The 13,358-nt window shown below is 42.2% G+C and overlaps 1 protein-coding gene across 1 annotated transcript; it reads right to left on the reverse strand.

Moving 5' to 3' along the window:
* Positions 1-1,022: 1,022 nt before the first annotated feature.
* Positions 1,023-12,851, reverse strand: c4b (complement C4B (Chido/Rodgers blood group)). Its single transcript, XM_076027187.1, has 41 exons — positions 12,707-12,851; positions 12,308-12,494; positions 12,046-12,226; positions 11,862-11,932; positions 11,679-11,767; positions 11,517-11,599; positions 11,336-11,423; positions 10,967-11,090; positions 10,739-10,877; positions 10,338-10,450; positions 10,075-10,230; positions 9,330-9,497; positions 9,039-9,230; positions 8,458-8,601; positions 7,969-8,092; positions 7,720-7,791; positions 7,411-7,623; positions 7,181-7,298; positions 6,851-6,921; positions 6,616-6,755; positions 6,310-6,525; positions 6,129-6,180; positions 5,909-5,998; positions 5,625-5,831; positions 5,347-5,422; positions 5,082-5,274; positions 4,892-4,984; positions 4,352-4,514; positions 4,004-4,197; positions 3,738-3,896; positions 3,580-3,639; positions 3,409-3,499; positions 3,152-3,329; positions 2,936-3,026; positions 2,441-2,515; positions 2,267-2,369; positions 2,074-2,163; positions 1,894-1,995; positions 1,717-1,800; positions 1,479-1,611; positions 1,023-1,394 (listed from the first exon to the last, which is right to left on the reverse strand). The coding sequence occupies exons 1-41, from the start codon at positions 12,841-12,843 to the stop codon at positions 1,253-1,255; spliced, it is 5,202 nt and encodes a 1,733-aa protein (XP_075883302.1). The 5' UTR covers positions 12,844-12,851; the 3' UTR covers positions 1,023-1,252.
* Positions 12,852-13,358: the final 507 nt, after the last annotated feature.

Below are 13,358 nucleotides of genomic sequence, written 5' to 3' on the forward strand. Positions count from 1 at the left end.
TTTTGCAGTTGATGAGCAAGCACGTTTGATGTATGTTGAAGTGAGCATGTGAGGCATTTTACTGGAAGGCCTTGTGCATTGACCACTGGCACCACTATGGATCTGTTCTTGGCTTCCATCCACCACTCTAGACTGCTCCTGACTGCAGCAAAGAAATTATCCATACAGTTTGCGCACCACAAGGTGTTGACTGCCACGGGTTATCGTGAAAAAAGAGCATCTTTTCAATTGAGCTGTTGCTGTTGGTTACTGCGGGTACGCTTTAGCGATCCCAAGATGACTCTTGCGATGCTGAATTTGGCCTGTTTATTTACCCTTCATTGATTCAAAGTTAATGAAAAGTCCAATGCAAGGGGGCTGAAACAGAGCAGCCGTTGAGCCCCCCGTGATTGAAGTGATGGTCAGTACTCCCACATTGCTTACATTGGACTTGGCCGCAGAGATTAGAATAATATAAGTGCATAAGCCCCTGCTTGTTTCACACCTCTCCACCCATAGGCCCGCCCACCCAGCCGCCCTCTCTGCTTCCAACTTCCCCTCGTTTTCTTCCCGCCTCCCCCCTCTCTGCTTCACCTCAGACTTGACACGTTTCGGATTATATAATCGTACTAAGAGTCCTTGGCAGCTTCCCATCTGGTTCCCATGCATGCAAGTCGAGGTTTGATCTCGGAGACGGGCGGAGACAGGCGTCCCGACTGTTGTGCCTCTTTATGTTTATGCGCCGTGCTAACCTTACACCTTTTCCTCGACATGTAGATGATAGGTAGGGAATATTTTTGGGAGAGTTGTGTTGAGTACACATCCTTCTTAGATTATCCACTATTGCCAGTAAAATAAAATAAAAATAGCACAAACACAGACGCACAGAAAATAATAATAATAATAAAAAAAAATCCCCAGAAGGCCAAATCAGCGCATACAATGGATCCCACACACAGGAGAACACACGAGTGAGTGATGGTTTGAAAATGTTGCTTTCAAGTTCAACCTCACTTGGCTTGAAACAGACCTGCCACACAAAATTCTGAAATGCTTGTTTATTTAAACAGATGCATGGCTTGTACTCTTGAAATGATAATGCATTGGTTTTATGCCGCTGACGTACATTTTGGCAAGAAATATAATCATGTGTATATACTGTGCGCGTGTCATAGATCGTTTGCTGCAAGCAAAAAAAAATTGCACTCAGAGAGAAGCTTGCTGGAACTTTGCCGTGTAAAATATGGGAAGTGAAATGAAAGGGCTTCCTTCCTCACTGCCTGCAGCCGTTAATCTTGTACTCTCTGATGAATGCATTGAATCCCCGACAGGCAGGTTTTCTTGAAGTTCTCCTACATTCTTCTGTTGAAGGATTTCTCTCCACCCAGGTGTTGGATTCCAGCAGATACTGCATCCTGCGAGATAAGTGTCACGGTTAACGGGACGCTAGTCAGCCAATGTGAAGCGATGCCTCCGTTAATCTCATCGCTCTCACTGACCTTCCTTGTGAGTCTCTCGTGGAACCATCTTTGCCCATGATCAGATACTGACTTTCCACCTCCAGCTGCCCTTTACACTGACGCCTGTTTGCAAACACTCGGATAGAGTTTTCACGGACCTGGGTGTCTCCATCTGTTAGGCACAGGTCATAATTACTGCAGGCTGTACCAATTTAAGCACGCATGTATTTACACATATACAAATGTCAGTCTAACAGTTTGAGGGTTATTGACTTACGCATTTTGAGCACCTCCATCACTACTGCTTTGTAAAGTTCAAAGTTGCTTTTCACAGAAACCTCAATGACTTTAACAATATATGCTGCAAGAACAGAGAGCCATTACTCAGCTGAGCCATGTCGTATTGAAAGTATGGATTGCTTTGCTATTATGGTTCATTGCAGTAGCGACTGACCGTAATCCACCGTGGGAGAGAAGCAAGCGTGATTATAACGGTGCTCCACTGTGATCATCTTTCCAGCAAAATTGAATGTGTTTTTCATTTTGTGACAAGGTCCTTCGGAAAAAAACATCATTAACATCATTTTTTAAACGTCTTAATTTTCTTATTTATTTTTTTTTCTGGTTGGCCTACTTTCTGCACACTGGCACACTTCGTCTGAACACAGTGTGACGACCTTCTTACTTCTCCGGGGAGCAGAGTAGAACACCGTGCACTTCACGTCTGCAAGGGAAACACAAATAGTTCTTGTATTTCTATGAAGGTAAACTAATACACCTACTTTACTTCGCCTATAATTGAAGTAAATATTTCTTGAAACGCTCACCCGGTTGATAATAATCATAAAATACAGCAGGAGCAGGTTGCAGGAGGTCAACTGCCACTTCCTGTGTTGCATCAAATGTAATGCACTCCTCTGACTTATGAAGCTGGGGTAAGAACAGAAATCTTTCAGTCCTGGCCATGTAGACACATGTGTGACAATAGATTCAAATCTGACCTCATTGAAGTAGAGCAGCACTCTTCCATTGGAGATCTCGTAGTGGGAAATATACCTTTCGGGTGTCGCTTTGAGCTGTGAGAGAACATAATGTGAAACATGTGAGAAGAGAAGATCTGGAATAAAGTTTCCCAGTTATTTGATAGGAGGGTGTCAGCAACTTCTTGCCATATTTTGTTGATTTGTAATACCGCTTTGTTTAGACTGGATTACGATCATGACTATAGAGTGAAAAGAGCCACCATAATGTCATAGTGTGGTGAACATGACTTGCTCAAGAACATGTTGTTGGTGCCAGACTTGCGGCAGGTCTGAGTATTTCACAAACCGCTCATCTACTGGGGGTTTCACATCATCATGTGGGGTTCTGTGGACTTCAGAGAGAATGGTCCCAAAAAGAGAGAAAGAAATCCACCGAGCACAGGATCGTGTGGGAGAGAAAGCTTGTTTCTGTCTGATGCTATACTACCAAGGTGTACCTAATCAAGTACTAACTTTGTCCAGGTGTGCAGTTACAGCCTCGAATCCACTAAGCAGTGTGATGTCAGCGATTCCCATCCCGGAGAGGTTTCTGTCCAGGCTGTGACTGTAATAACACACATCAAACAAAAGGGGTGAAAAAAAACACTTTTTGAGGATTTGTGGTTAGCTTTTTTTTATTTTTTTTATGCATATCTCATCTTGATCCATTGAGTGGAGGAGATGTCTAACCTGACACAGACTGTGTAGGTGACCATCTCTTTGCCATCTGAGTTGGTCCCGAGGTCCCTCCTGTTACGAGTGTGAGCGGCAGTCCACTCAATGGCCGTGTGTGGCGACTCCGTCTCCGTTTGTCCGTCGTTGCCGTAGTCGTTGTCATCGTAGTAGTCGTAATTTTCAATGATTTTGGCTGTGCAGGCAGAGGTTGATGCACGGTTGCTGTGTGTTTTCATTGGCGGTGCACTGTGCTGCCGGCGAGAGCAACTCACCTGTGTACTTGACCTTTCCCTGAACTGTGACGTTGATAGACACCATGTTACAGCTCCCTTTTGGCTCCAGCAGATGGAAGGCTTTTAAGACCTGACAAATCAGACTTAGTGAATTGGTTTAATGTGATCGCAGTGGCTTTCTCTGAGCTAATGTTTCAGACATTTACTCACCTTAAGTTTAATAGTGCCTTTCCCTGACAGTTTGACGTTAATGTTGGTTCCTGTGAGTTTCTATGGGGGCAGCAGAGTGGTCAGAAACACTTATATAGTATTTTATATATACACTTAGATGTGCGTTGAAGAATAATGCTAACATTATTCCACAATACCTTGAGGTTTGTTTCAACTCTGTCTTCCTTCCTTTCAAGAACAAGTTTAATAACCTCCCTTCTTCCTAAGGCGCTGAACTCGGCCTCCATTCTGGATTCAGGAATTGCTGGTCGCCTCAGTTCATACTCTGCGAGGGCTTCCAGTGCATTGAGGGTGTCCTGGATATGGCAATCAAAACTTTTCAATTTAACACTTGGACGGTACTGTTAGAATATTGTGCACAAGATAAACGGGGTTATTTTTTGTAATATAATGTCCAAACAACCTGAGATGACTTGAATCCCCCCAGATAATTTTCCTGAGTGGTCAGCCAGCGGGCTATTTTGTCCGCCATCTTGTTCATTCCAAGATGCACTGCTGCTAGAAGGGCGTAGGACGTTGCATCTACTGTCAGGGCATCTGAACGCTTCTTATTAGCCTGGCTGGCATCCGTTGTCCACAGGAAAGTGCCATTCTGACCTAATAATGGACAATATAACAGACAACAGCGAAGATAGAAGATGAATGCATAGGATGACTAAAAATGCAGCATAAAAATTAAGCTGTATATATAGAAATTGATTGATTGATTGATTGATATCTCTTATAGCAACATTTGGGTATTAGGACATGCCTTCTGTCCCCAGTGCTACAAGCTTCTCCCAGGTTGAGGAATGATCTGTTCCAGTCGGCTGGCATGCTGCAAGGCAGTAGGCGGTGATGGCGACAGAATAGGGATGTTGCAGGTTCTGCAACTGTGCCTGGAGGTATGTTGTTGCTCTTGAGATGGATGCTTCCTAAAACACAGATGTGTTAAAAGCTCAGTTGGTTCCTTTTTTCTGATTGTACAAAGCGCTTTGAGACGTTTTTCGGATGTGATTTAGCGCTGTACAAATAAACAAAAAAGTTGATTGATTAAGAAAAAAAAATGGAATAGTCTGCATTTAAAGTTTGTGACAAAAATGTAACAATCATCACGTGTCTCAGTAAATACGCAAACAGTTAGGGTGGCAACAATAACATTGGGACAGAAGTGATCTGTGTTGTAATCGATTGCTGATACAAGATGTTGCCTGTTGGTTGATTATGTTTTGTAAAATCCGTTTATCATTACGAGATATATGGCTAAAACATGTCAAACTGTATATTTAGAATAAAATGAAAAAGATCTCACCGCTTCGGCTCTTTGGTTGTCCAGCATAGGAATCGATCGGTAGAGTGCAATTGTTATAAAAGCCGTCAGGGAAGCTTTGCGGTCCTCTGCGCTCTGTAATTAAACATACAAAGACAATGGAGTCGTAGCAACCGCACACATTGCTACTTTGAATAGCTTGTATGCACTTGATGTGCACAGTCATGATTACCATCACGTGTCTGTGCAGAACTGGACGTGGGTCACCGAATGACCCGTCACCCTTCTGAACTGAGAGCAAGTAGCCGACCGAATGTCTAATTTCACTCAAGGGTACGACTCTAGCTGTCCTGCCCTGCTGTCCAACAACCATCTGCTGACGTTCCGCTATCATCGATATCACTTTGACGATGAGGGCCGTCATCCTGAGAATATGAAAATGCAAGAAAGAAATTATATATGTGGGATGTACCTTGTCAGAACTTCAAAATACCCACCAGTTACTGTATGGTGTTGTTTCCCATACTCCATAGGACCCGTTCCCTTTTTTTTTGGCGAAAATATGGAAATATCCTAGAAAATAAGAAAGTTTTCGTTAAAACGCATCATGGATTGCCATTCTTCAGTCGGAACAAAATGGAACATGATGTTAATTAAATATTAATGTGTAATCTCGTCAAAAATATTTATCTGATTTGTCCACTGATGCAAAAATCAGTAGCATTTACCTTTACCTGTGGACTTCTACCAACGAAACAGACACTGAAATACCTACCATTTTCAAGATGATCAAGGGCTTTATCTCTACTACCAGCCGGTAGGTTTAACCACTGGTCACTGAGGTCTAGGTAGCGAATAGCCGAGGCCGTGGGAGCCAGTTTTATCATGGTCTGCTCCAAACATCCCGTTGGTAATATAATCAGCTGAGCAACCTTTTCAGGTGACAGGAGATTCCTGACATGCGAACTTCCAAACCCGTCCCCTGTCAAATTAGAGCAACAACAAAGTGAGACGATGCAATTTAAAATGGTAAGTCTGTGTCTTATGCACGGCACATACCCTCAGCAGAGACAAAAATGTTGGAGGTGGAGTCTGGGACTGTGTCATCTGGTAACGAGCCATCGATAGTGAAAGTATCATCACTTCTCCCTGTCAAAATTGTGATGGCACAGATGAAATCGGATGTGCACGTGCAAAACATAAGATGCTGTTTACAGCAAAAAAGCTTTCAAGGAATGGATGAACCATTTAATAGATAGTTATTATTATTATTGTTTACCATCTAAAGTGACCACACGCGTCTCTTCGTCTCTTTTTTCTACTCCTTCTGTCTGCAATGTAAGAAAGCATAATCCCAAATGAATGTCTCATCAATCTAATGTCACTATGAGACACACAAGTATTACGTCTCACGCAGACACTTTGTGAATGTCCAACCTACATATGATGTTGTCACTTACCAAAACATTTAAAGTCTTCTCAATTGCGTCAAGTCCAAACCCCTGATCTATATCAAAAAGTCGAATTTTAATGGGTATTGCGCTGGCAACCATGGGTATAACAGAGAAAGTGACAAACTGCGACGACTGTGGCTCCAAATTAATGGTAACGTATGACGTAGTAGTGGCTGAGCCCGGGGCGCAAAGGCCCTCAGTTTGTTCCATGTTTACTGCCACCTATAAGATAAATGCAGGTGTTTACATAGTGAAAGCCTGCCTTTTTGTGTACATTAGGTTTTTTAAGCTGTAACTCTGTGGCATATTTACCTGACGAGGGCTTTCGCCATAGTTGTAAATGACAGGCGAAATAGCGAGTTCCTCGTGTTTCCTCACTGAGTACGGTAGCCTCAGAGATACAAACAAATCCTTAGACACTCGAAGCTCATGGGGCTCAACAACACAGAAACCTGAAGGAAAGAGACGCGACAATAAATGTCAATTAAAAATGCTGCTTTGTTTTTGTTTTTATCCAAACATGTCTGAAACCGGGAGTTGTCGTGACCATTGGCGGCAGATAAAGTGACGACCTGGATCTCCCACGTTGTGATGGAGTCGGGCAGCCTCAGGGTGTGGCTAGGCATTTCAAAATGAACTTACATTATTATTTTGTTTATTATTTAGGCTACACTAACACTTTAAAGAGACAAATCCACCACAGAACCACCACAAAAACAAAACAAAAAACAAACTAGTCACCAGACATTTTGTTTATTCTGCAAAAGATTCTGTTCTACTAATTACTAACTATTCTACATAATATATTAATATTTTAAATAAAGGTTCCAAAAATCTTACTTATTATATTTATGTTACTGTCCACTTGTTGTCTTACCTTCCTTTTCTATCAATATCAAACTCTACAAAGCCAAAGCTTGGTGGGAAATATCGACGGATGAAAGTCCGAGCAGCTTCGTTCAAGAAGTAGTCCTCAATGTCATTTAGCTCCTCAGCTATAAAAAAAAAAAAAACAACAACAAATCTTTATGACATATCTTTGTGACAATTACAGTGAAGCCTTTATCTGAGTGAAATATTTCATATGGCTGGACAATTTTGTCTTACTCCTGCCAAATCCTTTTTGGGAATCTTCTCTTATCTTTTTCTGTAGGAGACGCACTCCCTCCAGACAGCATTTGTTGAAGACTTCGATGCACAGAAGATTATTTTCCACGAGAGACACTCTCCGCACTCTCTCCTCACATGTTAGTTTCATGGGGGTTGGCGAAAACCCCTGTGTGCAGCACTCCTGGAGCTCCTCCTCTGTGAAGTTTGATGCTACAGCAGATTTTGAAATGGAGAAAAATACATTTAGTTTCACAGCAAGCTGCTCGATTATGCAGCAGGTTTGTAGATCCAGGGCTGCTGTCTTACCCAAAGCCATCATTTCCTGATGAAGGTCCACAGAGCGTCTGTGTCGTGCTGATTGGGAATTACAGCCCAGACCTGGAGAAGTAAGCACAGCAGGGGTTGAGTTGCTTGGTTGGAGCCTCAGTTTCAGTAAGAGTACTTGAATGAGCTACGCTTATTCAAATGTAATCTTTTCATGTCCTCATCCATGTCTGCTCCATCAAGACAGATGGCATTTAAAGAAAACATAAAAAATGTTCTGATGTGTCATACTTTGCATGCTCTGTTCCTCGGAGTGAGTGAAAAAAGAGAGGCCAGCATTGGTCAGAACAGACGCAGGGTCGGCTCCACCGCTATATGTGCAGCCTAGGTCGCTGGACTGCATGGTGGAAAACACCTGAAGGGAAGGACAGCATAGTGGCCCCGCTTAGATTTGCTTGGATTTAAAAAAAATATATATATATATGTATATATATGTGTGTGTGTGTGTGTGTGTGTGTGTATATATATAAAACTCTATAGTAAAGGTCCTATTATGTAACATTCACTTCTTGTAGCATGATTCAAAAGCTGTTTTCACTGACATCTCTCCCAGGTTTGTTTCGGTTTGTCTCTTAGCTGGAAGCTGCTAAATTTGTGCAATTGTATAGGTGGTAGTATTGTTATATATATTGTTTGGACATCTATTGAGGTTTTCTTTGATCATTCTAAATAATGACCTTTCATGGCAGTGTGATATGGGAAAGGAAGTTCTGCCTTTACCTTTTTGCCGGTGAGTTTGTTGTTGGCATGGAGAGCGTAGATGGCTTTGTCCACAGCCAACAAAGCCACTTTGGATTTTTGTCGATCTAAGTCAAATTGTAGCTCAGACAGTTTTCCAGGCGTAGGTGTTCCCTTTGTTGTCATCTAAACCAGCATTTAAACATGTTTAGTGCTATGACTGGGCAAATGTTTAAAACATGATCTGTTGTTTAAACCTATTTGAAATCCATAAAATGACATCTAAATAATGTCTTTGTGACACAGTAAAACAGTACAGTAAATGCCCCCTGGTGGCTGGTTGCAGTAAATTAGATCAGCTTTTGTTATAGGGATGAAAAGACAAACCAAAATTTAAAAAACAAACAAACAAAAAAACATACTCTGTTCTTGATCGGTGTGATATATCTTTAGTGTTAGCATGAGGCAGACAGTGCATGCAAGAACCATTTTTACTAATAGTGATTCTTCACCTCACGCATGCGTGCACACAAACACACACAAAAAAAAACACAGGGGGAAGAGTTGTGTTTGTTTTTTCCCTCACTTGGACTGACTTCTATCTCTGTGTTCTGTTTGCTCACCTTGACGTTTATCTCACATTCATCCTTGACATCGACCCACACCGAGTCAGCGATGATCTTGCCACTCTGGTCGAAGTAGTAGCCAATCACACGGAAGGATGGCACCATGTTAGCTTTTATCACTACGTGGTTTGTTCTTTTGATACCAATTGTGTTTGAATCTTTGTCCACCAGAGTCCCACGGCTCAAGATCTAAAAGGTAGATGATTGAGAGAATGCTTAAAAAATAAAAAATAAAAATAAACTTGCGCGCTTTTGTTTTGTTTTTTTCCACTCTCACTCATGCATTACCATTTGGTAAATGTATCCTGATGCTGGGGCACCGACGGTGCTGTAGTCTATTTTCAGTGTTTCACCCACAGAGTAGATCTTGTTGGCGACATTAATGTGAAGGTAGTTGCCCCTTGGGGATGATGCACATTGGATCACTTTGCTCTCCCGAATACCCTCTGCAGACACCTGATGGAAGTGAAGTCATGAAGCAGTTAAGCCCAGTGCTCTTCAAATATTTACAATAACCTCCTCTTCTTCTTTTCACCCACCTCAGCTTATATTTACGACATCTTTTAAAATTACATGTCACTTTTTTGTATATCCCTTCCTTTTAGAACTATTCTAACTTTACTGCATGACAACATTGATTGACTTCTCATTTTGCTCCAGTGGCGAGCTCAGCAGGGAAGCATGTGAGCCAAACTGAGTGTACCTGCCATAGTAAGAAAAAATAAAATAAAATAAAAAATAGCACTTCTGCAAGTAACTTCAACTGTACAACAATAAATCCAAAATTGCACATTCTATTAACTTTCCCTGAGACATGCTGCAAAGAAACCTTGATAGTGTCCATCTTTCCTAGGTTAATGAATGTCTGAACAGCACTTACACACTTCACATCTAATAATACAGAAATAATATAATTCCAATCAAGATCAAATTATTACCTCTAATCTACCATCACTGAACCCACTTTAAGGACCTCTGGTTTAGCGCACAAGGGTGTGTGATTAGCCTGCACTGTGTCAAGTGAAATACCAACCTCAACAGTTATATCAGCTGCACCGTCAACGTTAAACACATCAAACGCTGCCCCCTCCTGGTTAGTGGTTACGCTTATTTGCTGCTGTGACGGTGACATTCGCATATTTACTGGCACACCAGCTGCTGGTGAGCCATCTGGCAATCTCAAGTAGGTCTGAAATTGGAACGGCGGGAAACAGTTTTGGTTAAAAAAAAAAAAAAAAAAAAGATTAAGCCTACTCACGCATCAGTCTGTTTGGCTTTTTGTAGTTTTGTGCTTACCACCACATCGAGTGGGAACCCGGGGAGGAAGTGTGAGCGCGTGCGTGACAGGTCAATGATGTATTTCTGAGAGGCTACCGGAAGGTAAATGTTTGCGCTTTGTATTTCCCCGCCTGCAGAAGAAAACAAACAAACAAAAAACATTTCAGATGTTTAAAAACTGGGCCTGACGTCTGTTTCACATTCTCAGTAGTGTATAGGCAGGACCTTCCCTTACAACCAATTTTGTGTTCAATTGGGTAGCTCTCGTGACACACACACACACACACACACACACACACACACACACACACACACACACACAAACACAAATGCATTTTAGAACAGCCACTACAGTGTCTGCACAGTGCATAATAAGAAAAATCTCCTCAAAGAAAATTCACTTCTAACTAATACCTTACTTTTTACATTGGTGACAAATACACCCAGGTAGATACGGGAGCCTGTTTGTTGTATCTGGGAGAGGGTCTGGTTCCTCTGCCTTTGGAGCTGCGTTTCCAAGTCGGATACTTGCAAGGAGACTTCTGCAGTTCCGTTGACCTTGAAGAAATTGTAAAACATGCTGAGTGTCAGGAGCTCGATTGTAAATTCATCTTCCATTGTGAAGTGAACCACAAACTTTCCCTCACCGAACCGGTCAACCCCATTTGCTTCATGAAGATGGACTTTATTTTCAGGTCAGGGGATGAGCCTTTTTCTGCCACTCCAAACTGGCAATGGTAAGCACCTGCTACCTGCTCACCATACGAATACCTATAGGGAACATCACATAAAGTGACCCTTTGTAAAAGCTAACCTAAAAGTCTGAAAAGTGCTTTGGAGAACCTTGAGAGCTCATCAGGTCACGCTCATCAAAACAAGACCTGACACATTGGGTTACTCATCTCCAAACAGTGCAACACAGCCCTGAAGAACATGTCTTTGCATGCAACAAGTCCAAGTTTAACGGCGTCGTGTTGTGCAAAATTATTTCAGATATGTAATTATATTAGCCTTACATAGCTGAAATGGTGAAATGAATCTGTTCGGTGCCCAACAAAATGAAGTTTTCCCTTGGGACAATGTTCACCTCAAAGCTGGGTAAAACTAGTGGCGGGAGAAAAGAAAGATGTAATTCACGACAGAGGTACAGTCTGATCATTTCCAAAAACAAAGCAATAACAAATTAAACTGTCCTACCAAATTTTTGCACTTTAAACTCCACAGATGCAGCGTTTGCTTCTTCTCCTCTGTAATGCGCTGTCATCCTCCACGTGCCCATTCTTTCATCAGCAGAACACAAACGTGAGATTAGGCTGCTTTGCGCACCTTATGGGATGAGTGTTGTGTGCTTGGACTTACTTTGAAATGCTCGCAATGTGAAAGGAGTTTTTATATATGCCGCCCTGTACTTCCTTGATAGTCTTCATGACCCTGTTTCCAGCAGCATTCTGGACAGAACAACGACAGGCTATGTATTAATGAACTGAATGATTGAAAAAAAAAAGCCAAGTTCACTATTGTTTTTTAAATGTAGGTACACACATATACTGCTATGTAGACTTTTTGGTCAAGGGGCCTGAATGTCCGGTCAAGAGTGAAGATCCTGTATCTCACTGAGGAAGACATGATTTTAAAATGGAAAACAGCCGTTTTAAAGCCGTTTTAAAGCGTGACATTGCATCGGTTTACATTCCACTGCATGTTGACTTTGAGTTTATTTTTCTACCCTGCTGCATCGGGTTGTAGATGGGCTGATCAGTCTGGATGAAGATGTGGCCCCTGTGCTTCGACACCTTGACCCTGGTAGACTTCCTGCCCGGGAAGGTGCTGCTGGTCGCCACCAGATTCAGGTAGGACGGCAATTGCCTTCTAAGTCTAAGCAGCGCTGACATCCTCTCCTCACTTATCTGTTTGAGAGCAAATGATACGGCTCAAGTCAACAATACCTTCCTCTGGGTGTGTGTGTGAGCAGAGGAGATTACTCATACCATCAGTTGCATTTCTTTTATTTCCCCTTCCTGGGCGCACTGGACAGTTTCCTCCTCAGAAACAAGGCCGGCAGTCTCATCCTCCAGGTAGACAGTGACCAGGGTATTCAGATGTTTTTGCCCCATCTGGACAAATACCTTCTCATTAACACCCACCCGGAACACTCTCGGGGCTGTGATGAGGAATCTGCACGCAAAAAGACCGAAAAAGAAAGAAAAGACTGATTGTATCCATCAGTGGAAAAACATCTGCGGTATTCTGTGTCATCGATCAAACTGCGACAAACTGGAATCACAGATGAAGCCTCCCATGTCTAACTGAATCAAATCTTGGCATATGTTTTGCATGAGAACAATATTGGATTAGTTGTGCATCTGTGTTGTCAGGTGTACACCAACCTGTCATGTGGAGTGGGCTGCGACCCCCGGGGCAGGGACAGCAGCAAGAGGGAAAAGATGTGGAGCTTCATTTGTGCTGCAGCTCCTGGTTCTCTTCTGACCCTACAAATGTTATCAACAGCAGTTTTGTAAATCATCCACCCCTGAATTACTCAATCCTTGGATCTTGGTGCCCTCCCTCTGTTTTTACACCCCGCCTTTTGGTTTAAGGAAATGTGAGGAACAGAATGTTATTCTCCCAGAAGTGCAATGCATGCATAATTGCAAAGTGGTTTGTCCCTGTGTGTGTGTGTGTGTGTGTGTGTGTGTGTTTATATGTTGGGAATCTGCACCATTCTGGACATATGGAAGTTTTTGATCCCAGCAGGATTTTCAAAAAAATGAGGTCAAGCAATACAAATCAATACATGCAGCAGCGTGTAAGACTGCACCACAATAAAGAGAAAAGAAAGTGTTACCAGTCAGCCCTGCGAGAGTTTTTTTTTCTCTCTTTCACATTATGCAACTGTTTCCAAATTGAGTTCAGATAGTGAAGCCCAGATTTCCCGCACATCACGTGATTTACCAGAAATCGAGTTTTTGGTATTTTAAGTTTCAGATGTTGAAATAAGGAAATTGGACCCTGCAGCAAAAACAAAGTTTAGCAATGATC

Source organism: Nelusetta ayraudi, unplaced genomic scaffold (assembly GCF_046127955.1).
Source record: "Nelusetta ayraudi isolate G7.1 ecotype Tasmania unplaced genomic scaffold, CSIRO-AGI_Nayr_v1 ptg000003l, whole genome shotgun sequence".
In the NCBI taxonomy this organism is placed as follows: domain Eukaryota; kingdom Metazoa; phylum Chordata; class Actinopteri; order Tetraodontiformes; family Monacanthidae; genus Nelusetta; species Nelusetta ayraudi.

Bases quoted from the DNA above. Each gene is read 5' to 3' on its own strand.
- c4b (XM_076027187.1), bottom strand. From the start codon at position 12,843: ATGATTTACAAAACTGCTGTTGATAACATTTGTAGGGTCAGAAGAGAA. The intron at 11,768-11,861 runs GTGTGTACCTAC...TGTTCTGTCCAG, and splicing joins AAGTCTACATAGCAGTATAT to AATGCTGCTGGAAACAGGGT. The intron at 7,299-7,410 runs GTAAGACAAAAT...TTTTTTTTATAG, and splicing joins CCAAAAAGGATTTGGCAGGA to CTGAGGAGCTAAATGACATT.